Source organism: Balaenoptera acutorostrata, chromosome 19 (genome assembly GCF_949987535.1).
Source record: "Balaenoptera acutorostrata chromosome 19, mBalAcu1.1, whole genome shotgun sequence".
NCBI classification, from domain to species: domain Eukaryota; kingdom Metazoa; phylum Chordata; class Mammalia; order Artiodactyla; family Balaenopteridae; genus Balaenoptera; species Balaenoptera acutorostrata.
The window spans coordinates 15,273,562-15,292,746 of NC_080082.1; the positions used below are offsets into that span (position 1 = coordinate 15,273,562).

The 19,185-nt window shown below is 46.4% G+C and overlaps 2 protein-coding genes across 4 annotated transcripts in view; one reads left to right on the top strand and one right to left on the bottom strand.

Moving 5' to 3' along the window:
* PKD1L3 (polycystin 1 like 3, transient receptor potential channel interacting) overlaps positions 1–5,746 on the bottom strand; it is a 71,977-nt gene extending 66,231 nt beyond the window's left edge. The window contains 3 exon segments of the mRNA XM_057534484.1: positions 1,111–1,230; positions 1,898–2,237; positions 5,741–5,746. Coding sequence (XP_057390467.1) covers positions 1,111–1,230; positions 1,898–2,237; positions 5,741–5,746 — 466 coding nt within the window.
* Positions 5,747–5,769: 23 nt separating this feature from the next.
* On the top strand, positions 5,770–19,021 carry DHODH (dihydroorotate dehydrogenase (quinone)). 3 transcript variants are annotated; one of them, XM_007198211.3, is made up of 9 exons: positions 5,770–5,815; positions 8,239–8,451; positions 10,370–10,569; positions 12,913–12,995; positions 15,757–15,944; positions 16,552–16,665; positions 17,690–17,843; positions 18,019–18,178; positions 18,670–19,021. In XM_007198211.3, the coding sequence occupies exons 1-9, from the start codon at positions 5,795–5,797 to the stop codon at positions 18,722–18,724; spliced, it is 1,188 nt and encodes a 395-aa protein (XP_007198273.1). In that variant the 5' UTR covers positions 5,770–5,794; the 3' UTR covers positions 18,725–19,021. The 3 variants fall into 3 exon arrangements, with proteins under 3 accessions (XP_007198273.1, XP_007198275.1, XP_007198274.1); XM_007198213.2 differs by having other exon boundaries at positions 17,690–17,725; XM_007198212.2 differs by lacking the exon at positions 16,552–16,665.
* Positions 19,022–19,185: the final 164 nt, after the last annotated feature.

The window sequence follows — 19,185 nt, forward strand, 5'->3', positions numbered from 1 at the left end:
CACTCCAAAACCAAGAGTAACTGAGAAAGTCTAAAAGCTCAACTCTTGGAGAGTGAAAAATGGATGGATAATCAACACTACTTACAATATATTAGGGGTTGTTTTTCCAATCCTGGAGATGGGTCAGGCGAAATAAACTCCTGTGATGATGAGAAAAGTGCACAATTGTAAGATGGCTGCCAGTTCTAGGGATGCAGTTTGTAAGAACGAAACACTTGGGCACTTGACTTGTGCAGAGATTAGGCTCACAGCCTTGGCCTCATTAACAATAGCATGCTTACAGCAGAAACACAACATTGTAAAGCCACTATATTCCAATACAAATTAATTTTTAAAAAATAGCATGCACGTTATCATGGCAAAAGGGACAAAAATATCACAAAGAGCTTGAAAGGGTGACGAAGGAGAGGTCTGAAGCTAGAAATATATTACCTTGAAATACTGGGTCCTTTCAATAGCCAGTACTTGAGGAAGGTGATCTTTTTTTTTCTCTTATAATAGAGAAATATTGCAGTGTATTCTGTTTTATGAAGCATCCAGAGCTGCTGTATATTTTAATAAGAATGTATTTGTGATTTTTTTTTTTAAAAAGTGCAACAAAATTTTTACCTAGGCAGTCTGAGACATCATTGAGAATTCTCAGAATTCTGTCAATTCACTGAGCTATGAACAAATGCTTTATGTGACTACTGCATGAAGAACGTTAATTGAAAAAAAAAACCCCAACTACGCACACCCCCCACTTAATTCTCACCTCCTACCTCTGAAGAAGCAAACCTCTAAATGATAACAAGCTCCCCTATATTCCACTGTATTCTGTTTTCCTCCTTTGCTTCCTGTTCTTCCCTCTAAAGCCCAAGTGCTAAAAGGACTGGAGGGGTACATGTGGGAAATGGGGTTTATCAGTACACTTTCTCCCACAGTCCACCAAGTCAGGAAGTGAAGGGAACATCAAGGAATGGCTCTGCCCAACTACCAGAGGGGCTGCAGGAGGAAGCCACTACCGCCCATCACTCACAGACTCTTTACCTACTGCTCTCACACGCTCTCCTTGTTTACAATCAGTTTCTGACAAGTAGGTCTTTGGCAGCATGTGGTCTCATCACTTACCAGCCTGGCAAATGAACTAATGCCCCAGTGAGCACAAGTCCACTTTTGACGAGATCCGACTGGGGTTTCGGAACAGGTAAATGCAGGTGGGCGTGGGGGCCCAGTGGGCTGTGACATCTGCTGCAGGGAGACCAGACCCAGATGAGACCCAGGCTCATACTCAAAAGTCAAACATTTAGAAAAATATAAATATGAAGACCAAATCCTGCTAGCTTCCAATAGATGGAAATTTAGGATTGCCCCCCAACAAATTATAGATTGTTTATTTTTTCATATTATGCATTATCACAAGGCTTAGTATTAATTTACCTAGACTTCAATGAAGAAGATGATGATATAATAATGCCTTGGATTTTTCTCTAAGACCACAGGATTATGGTGCATAATTTTGAAAATATCTGTGTAAGAAAGACAAGAGGCAAATAATTTCTCTCCAAGGTTCTGTGTTAGGAAACGTGGGGCAGAGAATGATAAAGAGATATTTACCAGGAAAAAAAAGTGACCGTAAAAGGATTCCCATTTCAGAATCTCGCGCAACACTTTTAGTGAAATAGCAGGTAAGTTAACTTTTGAGAGGCTCTGAGAAAAATCTCATCATTTTTCTGACACAGACAAATCAAAGGCTGTAGCACAAAAGTGGAGATATTTCAGAGGAATGATGGTAACAAAGTGAAGTGATTGCTTTTTCTGTATACAAAAGGAGAAAGATTTAAATGTTTTTCCTTCTCTTGTCTCAGAGTAAAAGTAAGGAAGTTTCCTTCATAAACACTAAACCTCAGAGCCTTACCTGGGTTGTTTTTTTCTTGATGCTTTCCCAGCAGCGTTAAATCTTCCCCAACCCACCACTTCTTTCCTTCTTCCAGAAAGTCCCGGAGGAGGTCTTGAACCTCCTGGTTCCAAGTGAAAGCAGGGTGTCCTCCCTGAGCATGACAGTAATCTTCTGCTTCCTGAAAGCTGCAATGAAACCTGCTAAGCTGATAACAATTATGTTCTCCATGGTGCTCTGGGCTATCCAGCTCACTTCCTAGAATGATACCTGTTGTGATGTATAACCAAAGCCAGGTTCTTCCTTTGAAGAACACTTTCTCTGTGCAGTGTGAGCACGAAAAGTGTAGAGGCTCACACAGCTACTGAAGTCTGCGCGCCGACAGCCAGTGCTCCGCGACGAGAGAAGCCACCGCGATGAGAAGCCCATGCACCACGACGAAGAGTAGCCCCCGCTCGCCGCAACTAGAGAAAGTCCACGCACAGCAACGAAGACCCAACGCAGCCAAAAATAAAGAATAAATAAAATAAAATAAATTTAAAAAACGTGTTGGGGCTCAGCAGCTGCCTGGTCCTTTAAATACATTCTTGGTGGGTTTATCTTATTAGTATTATTCTTTTAGAAATTGGTAATAATTTGTCAAGGAGACAAAAGGTTTTGTTTTAAGGACCCAGGTGCAGTTCCTATAAGCTGAAAACAAACGCCAGAGATCAATAAAGCAATGGGGCTTCATAGCTAGGGCAGCACCACCTGTGTCTACACAACCGGCTATGCCTTTAGCTTTATAATAGATCTTTATTTGCTAAGTCTAAGCTGTAAGGGGATAGAGGACGATGAATATCTAAGTCAGTGTTGCTAAAAATTGAGTAATGTATTTTTTTAAAGAAAACCTTTCTTGCAGACCCTTACAATGGATTTAAATTATTGTATTGTTTCTTAAATACATTTATACACAAAACTAGGCGTAATCTCTCTCCTAAAGCTCTTACATAATCATAAAAGCCAAAGAATAAATATTTGATGAAAGAACGAATACAAATTAAATAGAAACAAAACTGAAAACCAATGAAATTCAAATTTTGCCAAACTAAATAGCCACTTAGCAGATAAACAGTTCTGGCCTACGACTGCACAGGTTCTTTTGATTTTGTCATTCAAGCTACTTCGTGCTGTAGGGAAGAATCAATTCTCTCACTACTTTTCTTTAATTAATTTGCTGAAAAACCTTTGTTCAGGGCTTCCCTGGTGGCGCAGTGGTTAAGAATCACGCCTGCTAATGTAGGGGAAACGGGTTCGAGCCCTGGTCCGGGAAGATCCCACATGCCGCGGAGCAACTGAGCCCATGAGCCACAACTACTGAGCCTGCGCTCTAGAGCCCACGAGCCACAACTACTGAAGCCCACGTGCCTACAGCCCGTGCTCTGCAACAAGAGAAGCCACCGCAATGAGAAGCCCGTGCACCACAACGAAGAGTAGCCCCCGCTCACCGCAACTAGAGAAAGCCCACGCACAGCAACGAAGACCCAACGCAGCCAAAAATAAAGAATAAATAAAATAAAATAAATTTAAAAAAGTGTTGGGGCTCAGCAGCTGCCTGGTCCTTTAAATACATTCTTGGTGGGTTTATCTTATTAGTATTATTCTTTTAGAAACTGGTAATAATTTGTCAAGGAGACAAAAGGTTTTGTTTTAAGGACCCAGGTGCAGTTCCTATAACCTGAAAACAAATGCTGGAGATCAATAAAGCAATGGGGCTTCATAGCTAGGGCAGCACCACCTGTGTCTACACAACGGGCTATGCCTTTAGCTTTATAATAGATCTTTATTTGCTAAGTCTAAGCTGTAAGGGGATAGAGGACGATGAATATCTAAGTCAGTGTTGCTAAAAATTGAGTAATGTATTTTTTTTTAAAAGAAAACCATTCTTGCAGACCCCTACGATGGATTTAAATTATTGTATTGTTTCTTAAATACATTTATACACAAAACTAGGCGTAATCTCTCTCCTAAAGCTCTTACATAATCATAGAAGCCAAAGAATAAATATTTGATGAAAGAATGAATACAAATTAAATAGAAACAAAACTGAAAACCAATGAAATTCAAATTTTGCCAAACTAAATAGCCACTTAGCAGATAAACACAGTTCTGGCCTACGACTGCACAGGTTCTTTTGATTTTGTCATTCACCTTACTTCGTGCTGTAGGGAAGAATCAATTCTCTCACCACTTTTAATTAATTTGCTGAAAAACCTTTGTTCAGGGCTTCCCTGGTGGCACAGTGGTTAAGAATCCGCCTGCCAATGTAGGGGAAATGGGTTCGAGCCCTGGTCCGGGAAGATCCCACATGCCGCGGAGCAACTAAGCCCGTGCACCACAACTACTGAGCCTGCGCGCCTAGAGCTCCTGCTCCGCAACAAGAGAAGCCACCGCAATGAGAAGCACGTGCACCACAAGGAAGAGTAGCCCCCACTCACGGCAACTAGAGAAAGCCCGCATGCAGCAACGAAGACCCAACGCAGCCAAAAATAAATACATAAAATAAATAAATAAATTAAAAAAACCTTTGTTCATACAGCATGTCATTTGATCTTCACCTGTAGCACATCCATCATCTATGTATTTTAGCCAGTTCTCTTTCTTGGCACCAAAATGAGATCACAGATACAAATAAATGTGGGCACTGAAATTGCCTGGCAGCTTTCAGGGTTCAGTTGGTTATCCAAATGGTCCAAATGACGCTTACATTACTTTAAAAAATCATTGTGGAAGTGGACACCAAAATCAAAAATTCTCTGAAGTGTAAACCCCAAGAACACATCCCTCAGTTTGGAAACCACTGCAATAATCAAACAACTGGTACGATGAAATATACTATGGTCCCTACTTTCAGTTTACAGTCTAATTAGGGAAAAGACGTAACAAGTGTAGTTAATAAAGTTCCACTACAGAGGTATAGCTTAAATCTGTGAAGGTTCAGATGAAAAAGATGTATTTCCAGCACTTGAACATATAAGGGTGTCCATGTCTAGGAAGACGGAACAGGCATCTATGGCAGAGGCCTCCACGAGAGTAAATGCATGGAGGTGAGACGGTGGAAGGCATTTATACAGAGAAAGAAACAATGCGCTCTGTGTGTGTGGGGGGGCTAGAGGGACAGTAGTGGGAACTGAAACTAGAAAACTGAATTGTTTCAAACGCCAAGAAAATAAGAGTTTGCAATTTGTGGGGAAGATTTCTGAGCAGAGGAGTCCAAGTCTGGGCTGCAATGGAACTGTTTGGGTGCACGACACTTTCACTTTTCGAAGTTCACAGTCTTAATTTCCCAATGTCCTTACAAACATACATACATATGTTTTAGGCATTTTAAAAAAGTGAAACCTGATGCTCAAGGAATCTTCTTTTAAAGTCAACTCAGGTATCTTACACAGCGCTGTAAATCATTTCAACCCTTTTTAGTGCCCGGTATATACTCAATCCATGCTTTATCTAAAGCACAAACACTATCAATAGCATGTTTAACTTAAATGATCAAAAAACTGGTGAGAGTGTTGCTTAGAATCGAAGAATCAACATACAGTTAGTCTTCTCTCCAGATTGCAGGATGCAGGAAAGCTCTGCGCAGCGACCCAACCAGATTCGGCTGAGCCTCTGCAAAGCGCAGCGAAGACGCCAGGAGGCAGGCGGGCGGGCGGACTGAAGAGGCGTGCACACGTGGATTGCGCGCGCGCGTGAACGCCCAAACAGACTCTCGGGGCGGAGCGGGTAGCGGGGCCTTTCCCTCTGCGGAGGAGGCCCCGCCCCACCCTCCTGCCCAGCGATTGGTGAGTCGGCAGCTGGAGGGGCGGAGACTAGAGGAGTCACCGCCATCTTCTCCAATGGAAACGAGACAGAGGCGGGCCCAGTGGCGGAAGGAGCATGGCGTGGAGACAGCTCAAAGTGAGTTCAGCTGCTGCGGCCCTGCAGCGGCGAGGAAGAGAACTTGCGGGAAGGGAGCCGGGGGGAGGGTGGAGGGAGGGCTAGCCTGGGCGAGGTGTGGACGGGAGGCGGCTCCGAGAGGGTGGGCCTCTTTGGCACGTTTGTGTGTCTTTGGGGACACCTGCAAATGATCATGCGTGTGCATTTACACATGTACGTGGTCACTGTGTAAACGGCACGTGTAAACGGAGTAGATGCCGATCTGTGTCAGCGCACGTGGGCCTTTACTGAGCCAGGCGCAGGGCGCTTAGTGAACACAGGATCGCCTAGCAGTGTGTGCAGCATCCAACCTGGAATGAAATTACAGTAAAACACGGTGCCAACCCTTTTAGATAAAAGCTTAGGGCAGGGTCTTTGTAATGGCGCTCAGAAATCCGTTGATCAACATAAAGGGCGTTCCTACAATCTCCTGGAGGAGAAGCGAGAAAAATGAATACTAGATCTATGTTGACGGCAGGAGTGACCCTAAAGGCAAATCCGATCAGGTCACTTCCTTGTTCAGGGAACAAAACTCAGATCACCTGGGTGCATCTCATTCTCCTCTGCAGCCAAGAGAGAGAGCATTTACACCGCCCCGCCCTGCCGCCTAGTTAACTTCTATTTATCCTTTGAATGTCAGCTTTAAGGCACTTGGTCAAGGAAGCCTTTCTCTACCTCTTCGATTAAGTTAGGTTCTTCTCTCACTTTTTTCTTCATAGCTTTGTCACAGTTATATGTTTGCATGATCATTGATTTCAGTCTCCTCCTGAGGTTGTACTCCTCGTGAAGGCCGGGACTCGGTCTGTAGCCCATCCTTGAGTGCACAGTCACTATGTGCTGAATGATTGAATGAATGAATGAGTGAGGGACTCAGCATCGGGCAGTGATAATTAGAGAAAAATATTATGAGCAATGTTTGAGCTTGATCCAAGAAGACCTGATGCCCTCTAGAGAACAGACCTGTGGTTGCCAAGGGGGAGGGGGGTGGGGGAGGGAAAGATTGGGAGTTTGGGACTAGCAGATGCAAACTATTATATGTAGAATGGATAAACAGCAAGTCCTGCTGTATAGCACAGGGAACTATATTCAATATCCTGTGATAAACCATAATGGAAAAGAATATGAAAAAGAATATATACATGTATAACTGAATCACTTTGCTGTACAGCAGAAATTAACACAACATTGTAAATCAATGATACTTCAATAAAATTTAAAAAAAAGACCTGATGCTCCTTTAAAAAAATTTTTTTTTGCAACCCTCTTTATTATCCTGAAGTGGAATTTATGTATAATGTAATCTTTCTATATGTAATTTTAAAAAGTCAACATAATGTCCTAACTGGAATATAAAGGAGAAATAAATTTATAATAAAATAATATGTATTTCAACCCATAAATATTAGGGCATGAGTCACCTAGGTAGTGAGTCAGGTGTTTAAGCCTCTACTTAGAAATTCTAGTGCCACAGGAATGTTTTACTGTCAAACACCTCAAGCAAAGCACTGAACCATTCCACATGGATTTTCTGAAACGGTGAGTGATTCTTGGTAATGTTCTGTGCAAAACAATATAGTCACCCCTCAATCTACAAGGTAATTGCATTCCTGGAAAGTCAATACAGATGAAAACCACACAGGAGATTGTGTTTATGTGGGGAAATAGAGTTTGCATTTCTAGGCTCAGATAATATGAACAGGTATTTTTACCTAGTGAATGTCAGTAGGATGTTCAAAAGTCACACACGATAGGGACAATTCTGACTTTACTGACTTCCTGCTCACTAAATCTATTAACATTCTCCTCCGGGTGCCCACCACGTGTCCCTAGGAGGCAGTACTGCCCCTCTTAAAGATTTTTTTTTTAATTTTAAAATTTAATTTAATTTATTTATTTTTGGCTGCGTTGGGTCTTCGTTGCTGCACGTGGGCTTTCTCTAGTTGAGACAAGCAGGGGCTACTCTTCATTGCAGTGCGCGGGCTTCTCATTGCGGTGGCTTCTCGTTGCAGGGCACGGGCTCTAGGCGTGCAGGCTTCAGCAGTTGTGGCGCACGGGCTTAGTTGCCCTGCGACATGTGGGATCTTCCCGCACCAGGGATCGAACCCATGTCCCCTGCATTGGCAGGTGGATTCTTAACCACTGCGCCACCAGGGAAGCCTTGCCCCTCTTGAAATTCCTGGCCTGGAGTCCTTCAGGGCTAGAGGAGTGCATGTCAGCAGAAGTGCAGATACAGCCTCTGACTGTAGAGGCAATACGTGAGCAAGAACCCAAGGAGACCAGCGTTAGCAGAAGGCCACGGACATCACTGCATGTTATGTCCTCTGTGTGTGTGTAAATCGTGTAAAGGGTTCAGAGAAGGTGCTACAGCCTGGCCTTGACGGGGCCCCATTGGCTCTTTTTTCCAGAAGCGGGCCCAGGATGCCATGGTGATCCTGGGGGGCGGAGGACTTCTCTTCGCCTCCTACCTGACGGCCACGGGGGATGAACGATTCTACGCGGACCACTTGATGCCGGCTCTGCAGGGGCTGCTGGACCCCGAGGCAGCCCACAGGCTGGCTGTTCACGTCACCTCCCTGGGGCTCCTTCCTCGTGCCACGTTTCAAGACTCTGACATGCTGGTAGGTACTCCTATAACACCTTGTGCGATAGATACGAGGGTCAAGGTCAAAGTTCCCTAATTTATTTAGCTGGGGCTGATCCTTTTGAAAACCAGAGTCTCAAATTAGCCCCCCCACCCCAAACCGTCATCCCCATCTACAGATCAGGAACACTGAAGTGCAGAGTAGTTAAGTGACTTACCCAAATGCACACAGCTAGGAAGTGGCTGAGCCAGGAATCAAACCCATGGAGTCTGGCTCAGCATCCGTCCGTTAGCCACCATCCTGCCTCGCGGAGGTCTCGGGTAGCTCAGTGTTCACCTCTGCTGAAAAGGGAAGCATGCCAGCATCACTAACATCTAATGTGATGTAGGCATGTCTAGCCAAGCCCTTTGAGGAAAGCATACGACTCCTGTCCCAGCCTCATTCCGTCCTGCATTCAACACAGGGGCCACACCGTGTCCCCTTACTCTTCTGTGTGCTGGGGTTTCCGCAGCGAACAAAGTGCAAGAATCCACATCCTCCTAGAATCTACATCCTCGTGCAAGCCCAGACAGTTTCCATTTAGGAGACTTCTTACCAAATGGGGGACATTAGAATGATGTGAACATGAAGAAAACACAAACAAGAAGCACTCAGACCTCTTTGGGGAAGGGTCACTGTTATCAATCAAAGGGGCCTTCTCTACATTTTCCCTTTTTGTCTTAGAATCCCTTTCACTTCCCATCCTGCAGTTTTGAGCACATGTGGCACCTTTTTCTGTAAAAGTGAAAATCCTCTTCGGATTCCTATTGGTTAGAGAAAACAGGTACAAATGTAGGTCTTTCGTAAAAGCAAAGTGGCATAAAGAGAACTTCGGAAAAGCGAGGGAGACCTGTACGCAGATGCTCCGGTTTGGTGCCAGCCGCATTTGACCGTCATCTCTGGGCATGAGGACTGAAGGCTGCCCAGGGAGCCTGTCGAGCAGCCGGGGCCGAGAGACCCGTCCTGCAGCACGGCCCCCAGGGCCCCAGTGCGGCCACCCTGCCATCCTCCCAGTCCCCGAGGCACCGCGTGCACACACGCACTGCCATCTCCTCTTCCCCTCCTCGGGGCAGCCTTGCTTCCTCCCGCTTCCAGGACCAGATCGTGCCACCCTTGGAGGTCCTTGCTAGTCCTGGCAAAGGCTTTCCTGCCATATCAGCTGACAGTGACGATTCTGTTGGCAACTGCTGACTTTATGACATCCCGATTCCTTTCCCACATTTTAACGTATCTGTCTTGCTTCTAGATTTGTTGGCTAGATCAGGGTGCGAATACTAAGTCACTCAGGAGTTAGGCTAGACCTGACAGTAATTAGGCCCCAGTCACTTTCATTATAGAGAACAATCAGGAATCCGCCCCATGTCTGCCAGGGAAGAACCTGCTTCCAGCCCAGCCTGGTTCTGGGGCCCAGCCATCAGTGCTGCTCAGTTGAGCACAGGAGTCGTGAGGACACTGCTGGGCCTTGGTATCACCTGGCTGAGGAGGGACACAGCGGGGGCTGACTTACTAAGATTAAAGGATTTTGCTGCCTGACTGTTTCACAATAGCACCATCTAGGGGCTAAATAGTGGCTAAGAAGGTACAGTTCTTCACCGTAATTGGAAAAGGCAGCACCTATATCCTGCCCAACCCATGGTGGAAACACTGTTTTTCTCCTCAGTGATGATAAAGCCCGACGGTTCTCAAACTCTGGCTGGCATCAGAATTACCTGGAGAGCACTGTTAAAAATAGATTCCCAAAGAGTTCCATTCTTCCCCACCCTCCCCCAAAGATTCTGATTCCTTAGTCCAGGGATGGGCCCTGGGATCTGACGTTTAACAAGCAGGTGATTCTGACGTAGGTGTGCCGCAGACCACGCTTTGAGAAACACCAACATAGCCTTGTGTGCCTGTGACTTTGTTTCCTTCTCCCTAGGAAGTGAGAGTCCTGGGCCATAAATTCCGAAATCCAGTAGGAATCGCTGCAGGATTTGACAAGCACGGGGAAGCTGTGGATGGACTTTACAAGATGGGCTTTGGTTTTGTTGAGATAGGCAGTGTTACCCCAAAACCTCAGGAAGGAAACCCCAGACCCAGGGTCTTCCGCCTCCCTGAGGACCAAGCCGTCATTAACAGGTAGGTGAGCAGCCTTCTTCCCAGCAGGACACTCAGGGTGTTTTTTCTGCCATACAGTGTGGACATTTTTCTGTCATTTGGAATGTTCTGGAACCATGTTGAGCATCTACTCTGTGCGGGCGTAAAAGCAGGTTTTATGATTTCAGTTGAACGCGTATACACGATGAGGTTAAGAGAGCTACACGACTTAGCTACAGTCATGAGATCAGAAGCGGGAGAACTTGGGAACGGATGCTGGCTTATCTGACTTTAGAGTTTGTGCTTTTTCCACATTGTTACTCCAGTGTCCTAGCCCACCTCTGTCCAGTAGAAATAGCATATGAGCCCTATATGTAATTTAAAATATTCTAGTAGCCACAATAAAATAGCAAAAAGAAACAGGTGAAATTAACTTTAATAATATATTCTATTTAATTATTATTTGTAAGTTATTTATTATACTACTTAATTATAAATACTTAATATACTCTATCATAATTTTAATATATAAGCAATATAAAAATGACTGGCTATTTACCTTCTTTCACTTGTACCAAGTCTTCGAAATCCAGCATGTTTTCCTTACAGCGCTCTTGCTTTGGACTGGCCAGGCTTCGCTCTCAGTGGCCACATATGGCTAGTGGCTCTTGCACCTGACAGCACAGCTCCAGCCTTTAGTAACTGGGAAATTTAATAATCAACATAGACAGCTGCTTTTAGGAAGAGAGGTCCTTCTAGACTGTGTAAAGCCCTTCTCTTTGTAATCCCTGGGCAGTTTTCACTACGGCTAACCCAGAGAGTGAAGAAGTTCCTTCTTTTCGGTAACAGAATTTTGAGAGCCTTGTTGGGGGCGTTGGTAGGCACCTCTGGGATCATGAAGGGCCTTCTGGGAGACTGACATGTGGAAGGTTTATTTGGCTGCACGTCCTGCTTTATCGTGCTTGTTTCGGGGAAAATTTCCAGCATTAGACATCGAGTTATTGACCTTTCCCCTGTAGGCTGGGATCAATATCTTCAGAATGTTCGGGCAAAAAATTTTTGTTTATGATTCGGCTGCCACAAATAACTGCAGGTACCAGGATGACAGTGCCTGGCAGAGTCCCGTGGGTGAGAAGTGGCACAAGAGAGCCGGGCCTGAGCTCCAAGCACTTGTGTGCCCAGGCCCCCTGCTCTGCCTGGCACAGGGTGGGTGCTGAATGAACATGAGTCAACAACTACATGTATCTGTTAGGTGTTTTTGGCTGCGAGTAACAAAGTGGCTTAAACAATAGGCGTTTGTTATTTTCTTCTCATAACGTGTGAAGTAGGCAGTTTTAGGGTTGGTTGAGCAGCAGGGTGGCGTCAGTACTCTGGTCCAACCTCTGTGGGCCTTCCCTTCTCGTCTGTAAGATGCCTACCCCAGCTGCAAGCATACGTCCTCGCATGAGGACATCAGAGAACAGAAAGGGAAAGGAAGTATGGATATGGGGGGAGATGTTTTCCCAGAAGCTCCCTGGTAGGCATCACCTTGTGTCTCAGTGACCAAGCCCCGTCTCAAGTTCATTCTTGAGTTGCCAGCGAGGCTGGGAAATGAGTCATTGGCATTTTCACCCTGTGTCAGGCGAGCTGGGTTCCACAGGCAAGGAGGAAGAGAGTGGGGATGGCCATTAGGCCAACAACCCACAGTGGGCCTGGGGATGTAGAGATGAGCAAGAGAGACGAGGCCCAGCCTTTGTGGAGTGTCTAGTGGCAGGTGAGGGAGGAGATGTGTCCCTTGTCCTCGAGAAGACTGTAACCCAGTAGGGGAACTGAAGCATATACATACATCCCAAGCTAGGAGAAGGGTAGGTACAAAGCACTCCATGAATGCCAGGAGGTGAGGGATCGTTTGTGTCTGGGAGCTTTATGCAAGGAGGAGAGGGTGCATTTGACTTGGGCCAGGAAGAGGGTGATGTAATAGGTAGAAAGGATGGGGGAATGGAGCGGCAGGATGGGTTCCAGGAGGCGTGTTCGTGGGGCACAGGCAGGAGGTGGGAAGATGGGTCGTCAGAGTGGTGAGGGCCCCGCTGGGCGGGAGCGGTGGGTGGGAAGGAGGGGTGGGCTGGATCCAGACAGGTCCGGGCTGTTTACAGTGCTAGTTGGCGAAGTGGCTTGTTGGCAAATTTTAATCTTTCCCTTTGTATTTGATGGTGTTCTGGCAAGTTCTCTAGGACTTCCAGGGGTGTTTAGACTTTAGAAGTCTAAGAGCTGACTCTGATTTTTTTCTTTGGTTTTTACATCATGAGTATATGTTGGAAATGGCCGTGGAGCCGTCTCTCCAGAGTCTTTGCTTTCTGCCTGAGCGCTCTAACCTTATCTCCTCCCTAACGCTCTTCTGTGCTACAGATACGGATTCAACAGTCACGGACTCTCAGTGGTGGAACACAGGTTACGGGCCAGACAGCAGACGCAGGCCAGGCTCACAGAAGGTAAAGGGGGCCTGCCTCAGAGGGCTGTTCTTCAGTTGTTGGAAGGAAACTTGTGGGAGAAAGTCAGGAACATTCCTAGTGAAATGAACGTGATTGAACAATAGGAAAAAACAGCGTGGAACTCAGGGCTCCTCTGCTAGAGGAATTTTCCTGGCTCCACCACACCCTCCAAGCTCTTAACTGAATTTCGCAATTGAGCAAAGATACACTTAGTTCCTGCCTCGTTATGTAACCTGTGTCAAACTGGGACAGCTTGGAAATAAGCAGTGCAGAGTGGCTGCTCTGTGATCATGTAGGCAGTTAAGATGCGAGCAGGGCTTGGGCGCCGTCTTCGTACATCCTGCTCTGTTGTCCTTTTGTCCATTATATAAATAATGCATGCTAATTATAGAAGTGTTAGTAAATGCAGGGAAGCATAAAGAAGAACATTAAAATTACTCACACTCTTCCCTACTCAGAGATAACTTCTCCCGGCATTGGGGAAAATATCCTTCATGACTTATTTGGAAACACCATGCATTTTTTTTTAATTAATTAATTTATTTTTGTCTGCATTGGGTCTTTGTTGCTGCACTAGGGCTTTCTCTAGTTGCAGTGAGCAGGGGCTACTCTTCGTTGCATTGCACGGGCTTCTCATTGCAGTGGCTTCTCTTGTCACGGAGCACCGGCTCTAGGCGTGTGGGCTTCAGAAGGTGCAGCACGCGGGCTCAGTAGTCGTGGCGCATGGGCTTAGTTGCTATGCAGCATGTGGGATCTTCCTGGACCAGGGCTCGAACTGGTGTCCCCTGCATTGGCAGGCGGATTCTTAACCACTGTGCCACCAGGGAAGTCCACACCATGCCTTTTTGAAGGCTGCCTTCGGAGGTGCTGATGCTTATTCCCTGGGGCTCTCTGCCTTGCTGTCCCTTGGGGTGAACATAGTGGTCTTGGCGCCATGCCATCCTCACTGTACCTTCCCAGGTGTCCTCTAGGGTTGTGGCCATCTTCCTTGGTGGGCCTTTCTGGAACTCCTTCCAGGAGTTTAGCCTCATTAGATGTCCTGGTGGTGAGATGAGAAAAACCTGCGGTATTGGATTCATTTCTGAACACGAGATTGAAAGGGCCGAGGCAGTTAGCAATCTCTGATTTGGGGAGTAGGAAATGACCTTGTTTGGAATTCCCTGGCTTTGGCAGAACCAGACCCTGCTATACTGTAAACCTTGCCACTTGTGGGCTTTGAAGGTCATGATAGGACTTTCATGGTTTGTGATACTCTCCTGCCTTCTTGTCTCCCTTTCCTTCTTTTAACTGTTCACAGTGCCCCTTATACCACTTTTCTCCCCTGGTCTCCCTTGCCCGTTCCCTCACCCGCCACTCTGGTGCTAACATTTGGAGTGAGACAAAATCCCATAGCAGAGCTCTGCACATAGTGTTTCCCAGCAGCTGGAAGCCTTGAAGACAGCTTATTGCTAGCATCATGCCAAGCAACATGAGTTGTTAAGAGCTATGGTGCCCTTTGCGGATAGAGTGATTCAGCAATTTTTGTCTAACTCCAAAATCTTGTCATTTGGGGCAAAGGACTACTAATGAAAGATCCACTGGCTACAGGAAAGTGATATTCTCTACTTACCTGTGTGGAAAAGAATTACAGTTTCCAAACCATCTTCGCTTGATTTGGGAAGCTTGGAGACCTTGTGATATAATTTGTCTAATTGGATGCTAATCCCCTCGCCTCCCTTCCACCCATGAAGTGAGTGACACGAATCTCATTTACTTTCAAGCTGATGATAAAACAGGTGACTGCATTTAAGGTATGAGAAGGTAGTTAGCAGTACTGGATGTTGTTCTTTGATCCTCCCTGACCTGACATACATTTTGTGAGCTAACTGGATGTCCCAGTTAGCTGGAAAAAGCAGGTGGTACCATGGATATACTTTAGCCTTTGCAGATAAGGTAGTATCTTAGGAGAAGTCAAGTACAGACAAGCCCTTGCTTTCACACATAGAAAAATACATTTCAGAAACACACTGAAAGTCGAAAATACAAGTCAGGTGATAATTCCCTGGATTTTAAAGTAAGGTGACCATATTACTTACTGTGCAAATTGAGACAATACTTTTGAGAGTGGAAGGGATGCAGGCATGGATAATTATGCTCAGGCTACAGGAGTATTCAGGGCTGTCCTGGGAGCACGGAGATGTGTGGTCACCCCAGTTACAAGGGGGAGTCCCTTCTCAGAGAATGGAAATTATAAAACCGTTATGCCTCTACATTTTAGGCATGAGAATCGAAAATATTTTCCATTATTTTATACATATCCTTTAATTTTGCTTTTTCTTCACGACTGCACACCCAGGCACATGACCCAAGTCTAACAAGCAGCCCTTGAGAGTAAACAGTTGCCCCTGTGGCATGCTATTGACTTCTGTCTCTTCTCAGTTGTATTTCATTTATGAGCCCTACCTTTTTAAACACTAGTATTTGCACTCCTAATTTCTCCATTTTTCATTAAATTTTAAAAAAGAAAAAGGGCACAAAGCGGTAAAACATCCTAGGAGCTGCCCAAACATGGCTGCGCAGGTGAAGGTGGAGGGCGCGGTTCTTGGTCCGCAGGCAACAGCGCCGTGCGTAGGTCAGCGTTTGTCAGCTGGCGCGGGAAAGGTCACATTTGGAGTTGGAAAGCCTGGGAGGCTGTTCGTGGGCTCTTCGGTCAAGGACGGCTTCAAAATGTTGCACAGGAAACGGTGAGTGGGGACAAAATCCTGACCAGTGATATTTACAGATGGGCTGCCACTGGGAATAAACCTGGGGAAGAATAAGACCTCGGTGGACGCTGCCTCGGACTACGCAGAGGGGGTTCGAGTCCTGGGCCCCTTGGCTGACTACCTGGTAGTGAATGTGTCCAGTCCCAACACGGCTGGGCTGAGGAGCCTTCAGGGAAAGGCCGAGCTGCGCCGCCTGCTGACCAAGGTGGGCAATTACATCCCGCTCCACAAGCCTGTCCCACCAGCTCATCCTCTAGGGCAAAGCTTCAACGTTGCTATCCACTATCGAGGAGTTGTCCTTAAGACCTGGACCAGTTAGGACCCCTTGCTTCCCTCTGATTCCCTGTATAACACTGATTGTGCTCAGTATTAGTCAGCTGCTCAGTTATCTATCCCTGCTGTTAACCCACAACGTCCATGAGAGCAGGGACCACATCTCTCATTTACCACCCTGTCCCTGGCATCTAGCACACTGAATGAATGAATAGAATGACTTTTCATTAAACCGTGCTTGTGACAGTATCTGCTGTCTGTTTTAGGAACAAAAGTCTAAATAAACCTTGACATATTAGCCAATGCCAGTGACATTAGGGACTCACTCTTGGGGATCCCTTGGTTCAAGAGAGTGGAATCAGCTCTGACTTGATGGGGTCTTTTGCATAATTGAGAGCGGTGTTTCCTGAAAAGGAGAAATTGCTGGTGCTTTATTCTGACAGCTAGTGTGCAAACACACTGATCTGTGGCTGCAGGTCACGGTTATACTGTCAACCGCAGTCTCGGGGGTCCGCGTCTCTGGCCCCATGTTGCTCTAGGTGCTGCAGGAGAGGGATGCCCTGAAGGTAGCGCACAAGCCAGCCGTGCTGGTGAAGATCGCTCCTGACCTCACGGCCCAGGACAAGGAGGATACTGCCAGTGTGGTGAGAGAGGTGAGGGTCGGTGCCTGGGGGATGCCCTTCATTGCCTGTACAGGCCACCTGGCCAGCTGGGTTAGCCCACATGGCAGTCTTTGTGGTTTCCTTTCTGTTATATGGAGGGCTGTCAGGATGTAATTTATCATATACAGGCAGACCTTAGAGATATTGCGGGTTCAGTTCTAGACCACTGCAATAAAGCAAGTCACATGAACTTTTTGGTTTCCCAGTGCATATAAAGTTATGTTTACACTATACTGTAGTCTGTTCAGTGCACAATAGCATTACATCTAAAAAAACAATGTACATACCTTAATTAAAAAATACTTTATTCTTATTTTCTGTTTTATTAAAATATTTGAGGTGTAATAATCCAGATTTAAAAAAAAAAACTATTGCTGAAAATATGCTCACCATCATCTGACAGTGCAGGGTTGCCAGAAACTTGTAAAAAAAAAAAAACAGTTATCTGTGAAGCACAATAAAGTGAAGTGCAATAAAATGAGGTATGCCTGAAATAAAAAGTAAATGTTTCAATAAATGTTTGAATGGGTCCTTTTCTCCTGCCTCTTCCCTCCTCTTCCCTCCTCTTCCTTCAGCAAGGGCTTTAAGGCTGTGCATCCTTCAGTCTTGGTCAGACTGCAGTGTCTGTCTTTCTTCAGTCTAAACCTGGGTCTCTGTGTCATAGGAGAGTAGCGCAAACACAGACTGAGCCCGGCAGTCCGGGGTTGAAATCCTGGTTCCACCACTTACTACCTGGAGGCTTTGGACAGGACACTCTAGATTGAGTTGTTCTAAGGATTAAACCGTGTCCTGGGGGAACCGTACGGGTGGTTGGTACGTGATGGCTGTTACTATCATGTTGAGGCTCACTCTGACACTTGTCCAGAAAGCACAGTGAGTGAGGCCTGGTCTAGCTCTTGCTGCCGGGGCCTTAGGTGTGGGCGCCCAGCCCGGCTGCTCTCTCAGACCCCCAGGGAAGCTTCTCCAAGTCCGTTGTGCCCTGACTGAGGGGCTCTTTCTCTGTCTCACACTGCAGTTGGGCATCGATGGACTGATTGTCACGAACACCACAGTGAGTCGCCCTGCCAGCCTCCAGGGGGCCCTGCGCTCTGAAATGGGAGGGCTGAGTGGGAAGCCCCTCCGAGATTTATCAACGCAAACCATCAGGGAGATGTATGCACTCACCCAAGGCAAGAATTTGGTGTCCCTGTCTTCAGATCTACGTGTGGCTCAGGCGCCGGGTCTGTGATGGTATCGGGGTTCCTGAACTGCCGCACTCGGCAGGGGGCCGGGGCTGCAGCCAAACAGCTCCTGGCTCTCCTGTCGCCCAGCCTTCCTCACAGTGTGCTGTGTGCTTCTCTGCAGGCAGAGTTCCCATCATCGGGGTTGGCGGTGTCAGCAGCGGGCAGGATGCGCTGGAGAAGATCCGGGCAGGGGCCTCCCTGGTGCAGCTGTACACAGCCCTCACCTACCGGGGGCCGCCCCTGGTGGGCAGAGTCAAGCGGGAGCTGGAGGCCCTTTTGAAGTGAGTGGGGCCACCTGTGGCTTGAACCAGGCAAAGTTAATGTGGTATCAACTCAGAATGACTCAAATCAAGGGGATGCTATTCATCTGTCTTTATTCTTCATTGAAAATGCATTTGAGGGGTACACCCCAAACGCAGGGGAAACTTACCCTGTTGCTCTTTTCACAAAGGTCAAACAGTGCCAAGGAATTCAAGATTAACTTCCAAGGCAATGGTGTTTATGGGCCGAGGAGTTCTGGTGGCATTCCTGTTAATTCAGTAACACTGGCTTGATGTCAGGAGCTGTCAGTACTTAAAATTGATTCCCTCCCTGGCCTGAAGACCTGGGTAGATTCCAGGGTGAAGACAGTGTACAGGGCATGAGCATGCATTTGGGAGAGCGAGGCAGGTGCAGTTACGGACTAGATAGAGCCTGGTTGAATGTGGGCTTCCAGTAAGAGCCAGGCCTTTCCTTTCCCATTTGCTGAAATTGCTTTGTTTTCTTTTTCCAGGGAGCAGGGTTTTACGAGAGTCACAGATGCCATTGGAGCAGATCATCGGAAGTGAGGATGGGTCGGTGGGAAGCCTGATCTGGAACCGTCCCGCTAAATCAAGCGAGCCTTTGTGGCTGATGGAGAGAGGAGACCACATCCCCAAACCACAGGGGCCCCTCCTCCGGCTGGACTGTAAAAGCCAAGCATGAGGGTCACCAGAAGCAATGCAAGGCTTTCTTCAATCACTTGTCCGACAGGAACTGCATCCATGATTCTTTCTAGATTCAAATCCCAGGATCCTTTAATGTTACAAGGACATTAGACATTTGGAGGGAAAATCATGGTAAAATAAAGTCATTTAAAAACTGGATTTAAATCCCAGCCCTCTTGCCCAGATCCTGTAGGTCCTTCCAGGCCTCTGCTCCCCCGGGATCTGTAGTGAGCTTCCCAGGAGCTTGACTCTCTTTCATTCTATCTTTATTTTTATTTAAAATTTTAACTGTATTTTGAAAATATTTCAAACTTAGATAAAAG

Excerpts from the sequence above, each read along its gene's own strand:
- DHODH (XM_007198211.3), top strand. The coding sequence starts at position 5,795 with ATGGCGTGGAGACAGCTCAAA. Across the intron at positions 8,452-10,369 it reads TTCAAGACTCTGACATGCTG|GAAGTGAGAGTCCTGGGCCA; the intron begins GTAGGTACTCCT and ends CCTTCTCCCTAG. Across the intron at positions 17,844-18,018 it reads GATGTATGCACTCACCCAAG|GCAGAGTTCCCATCATCGGG; the intron begins GCAAGAATTTGG and ends GCTTCTCTGCAG.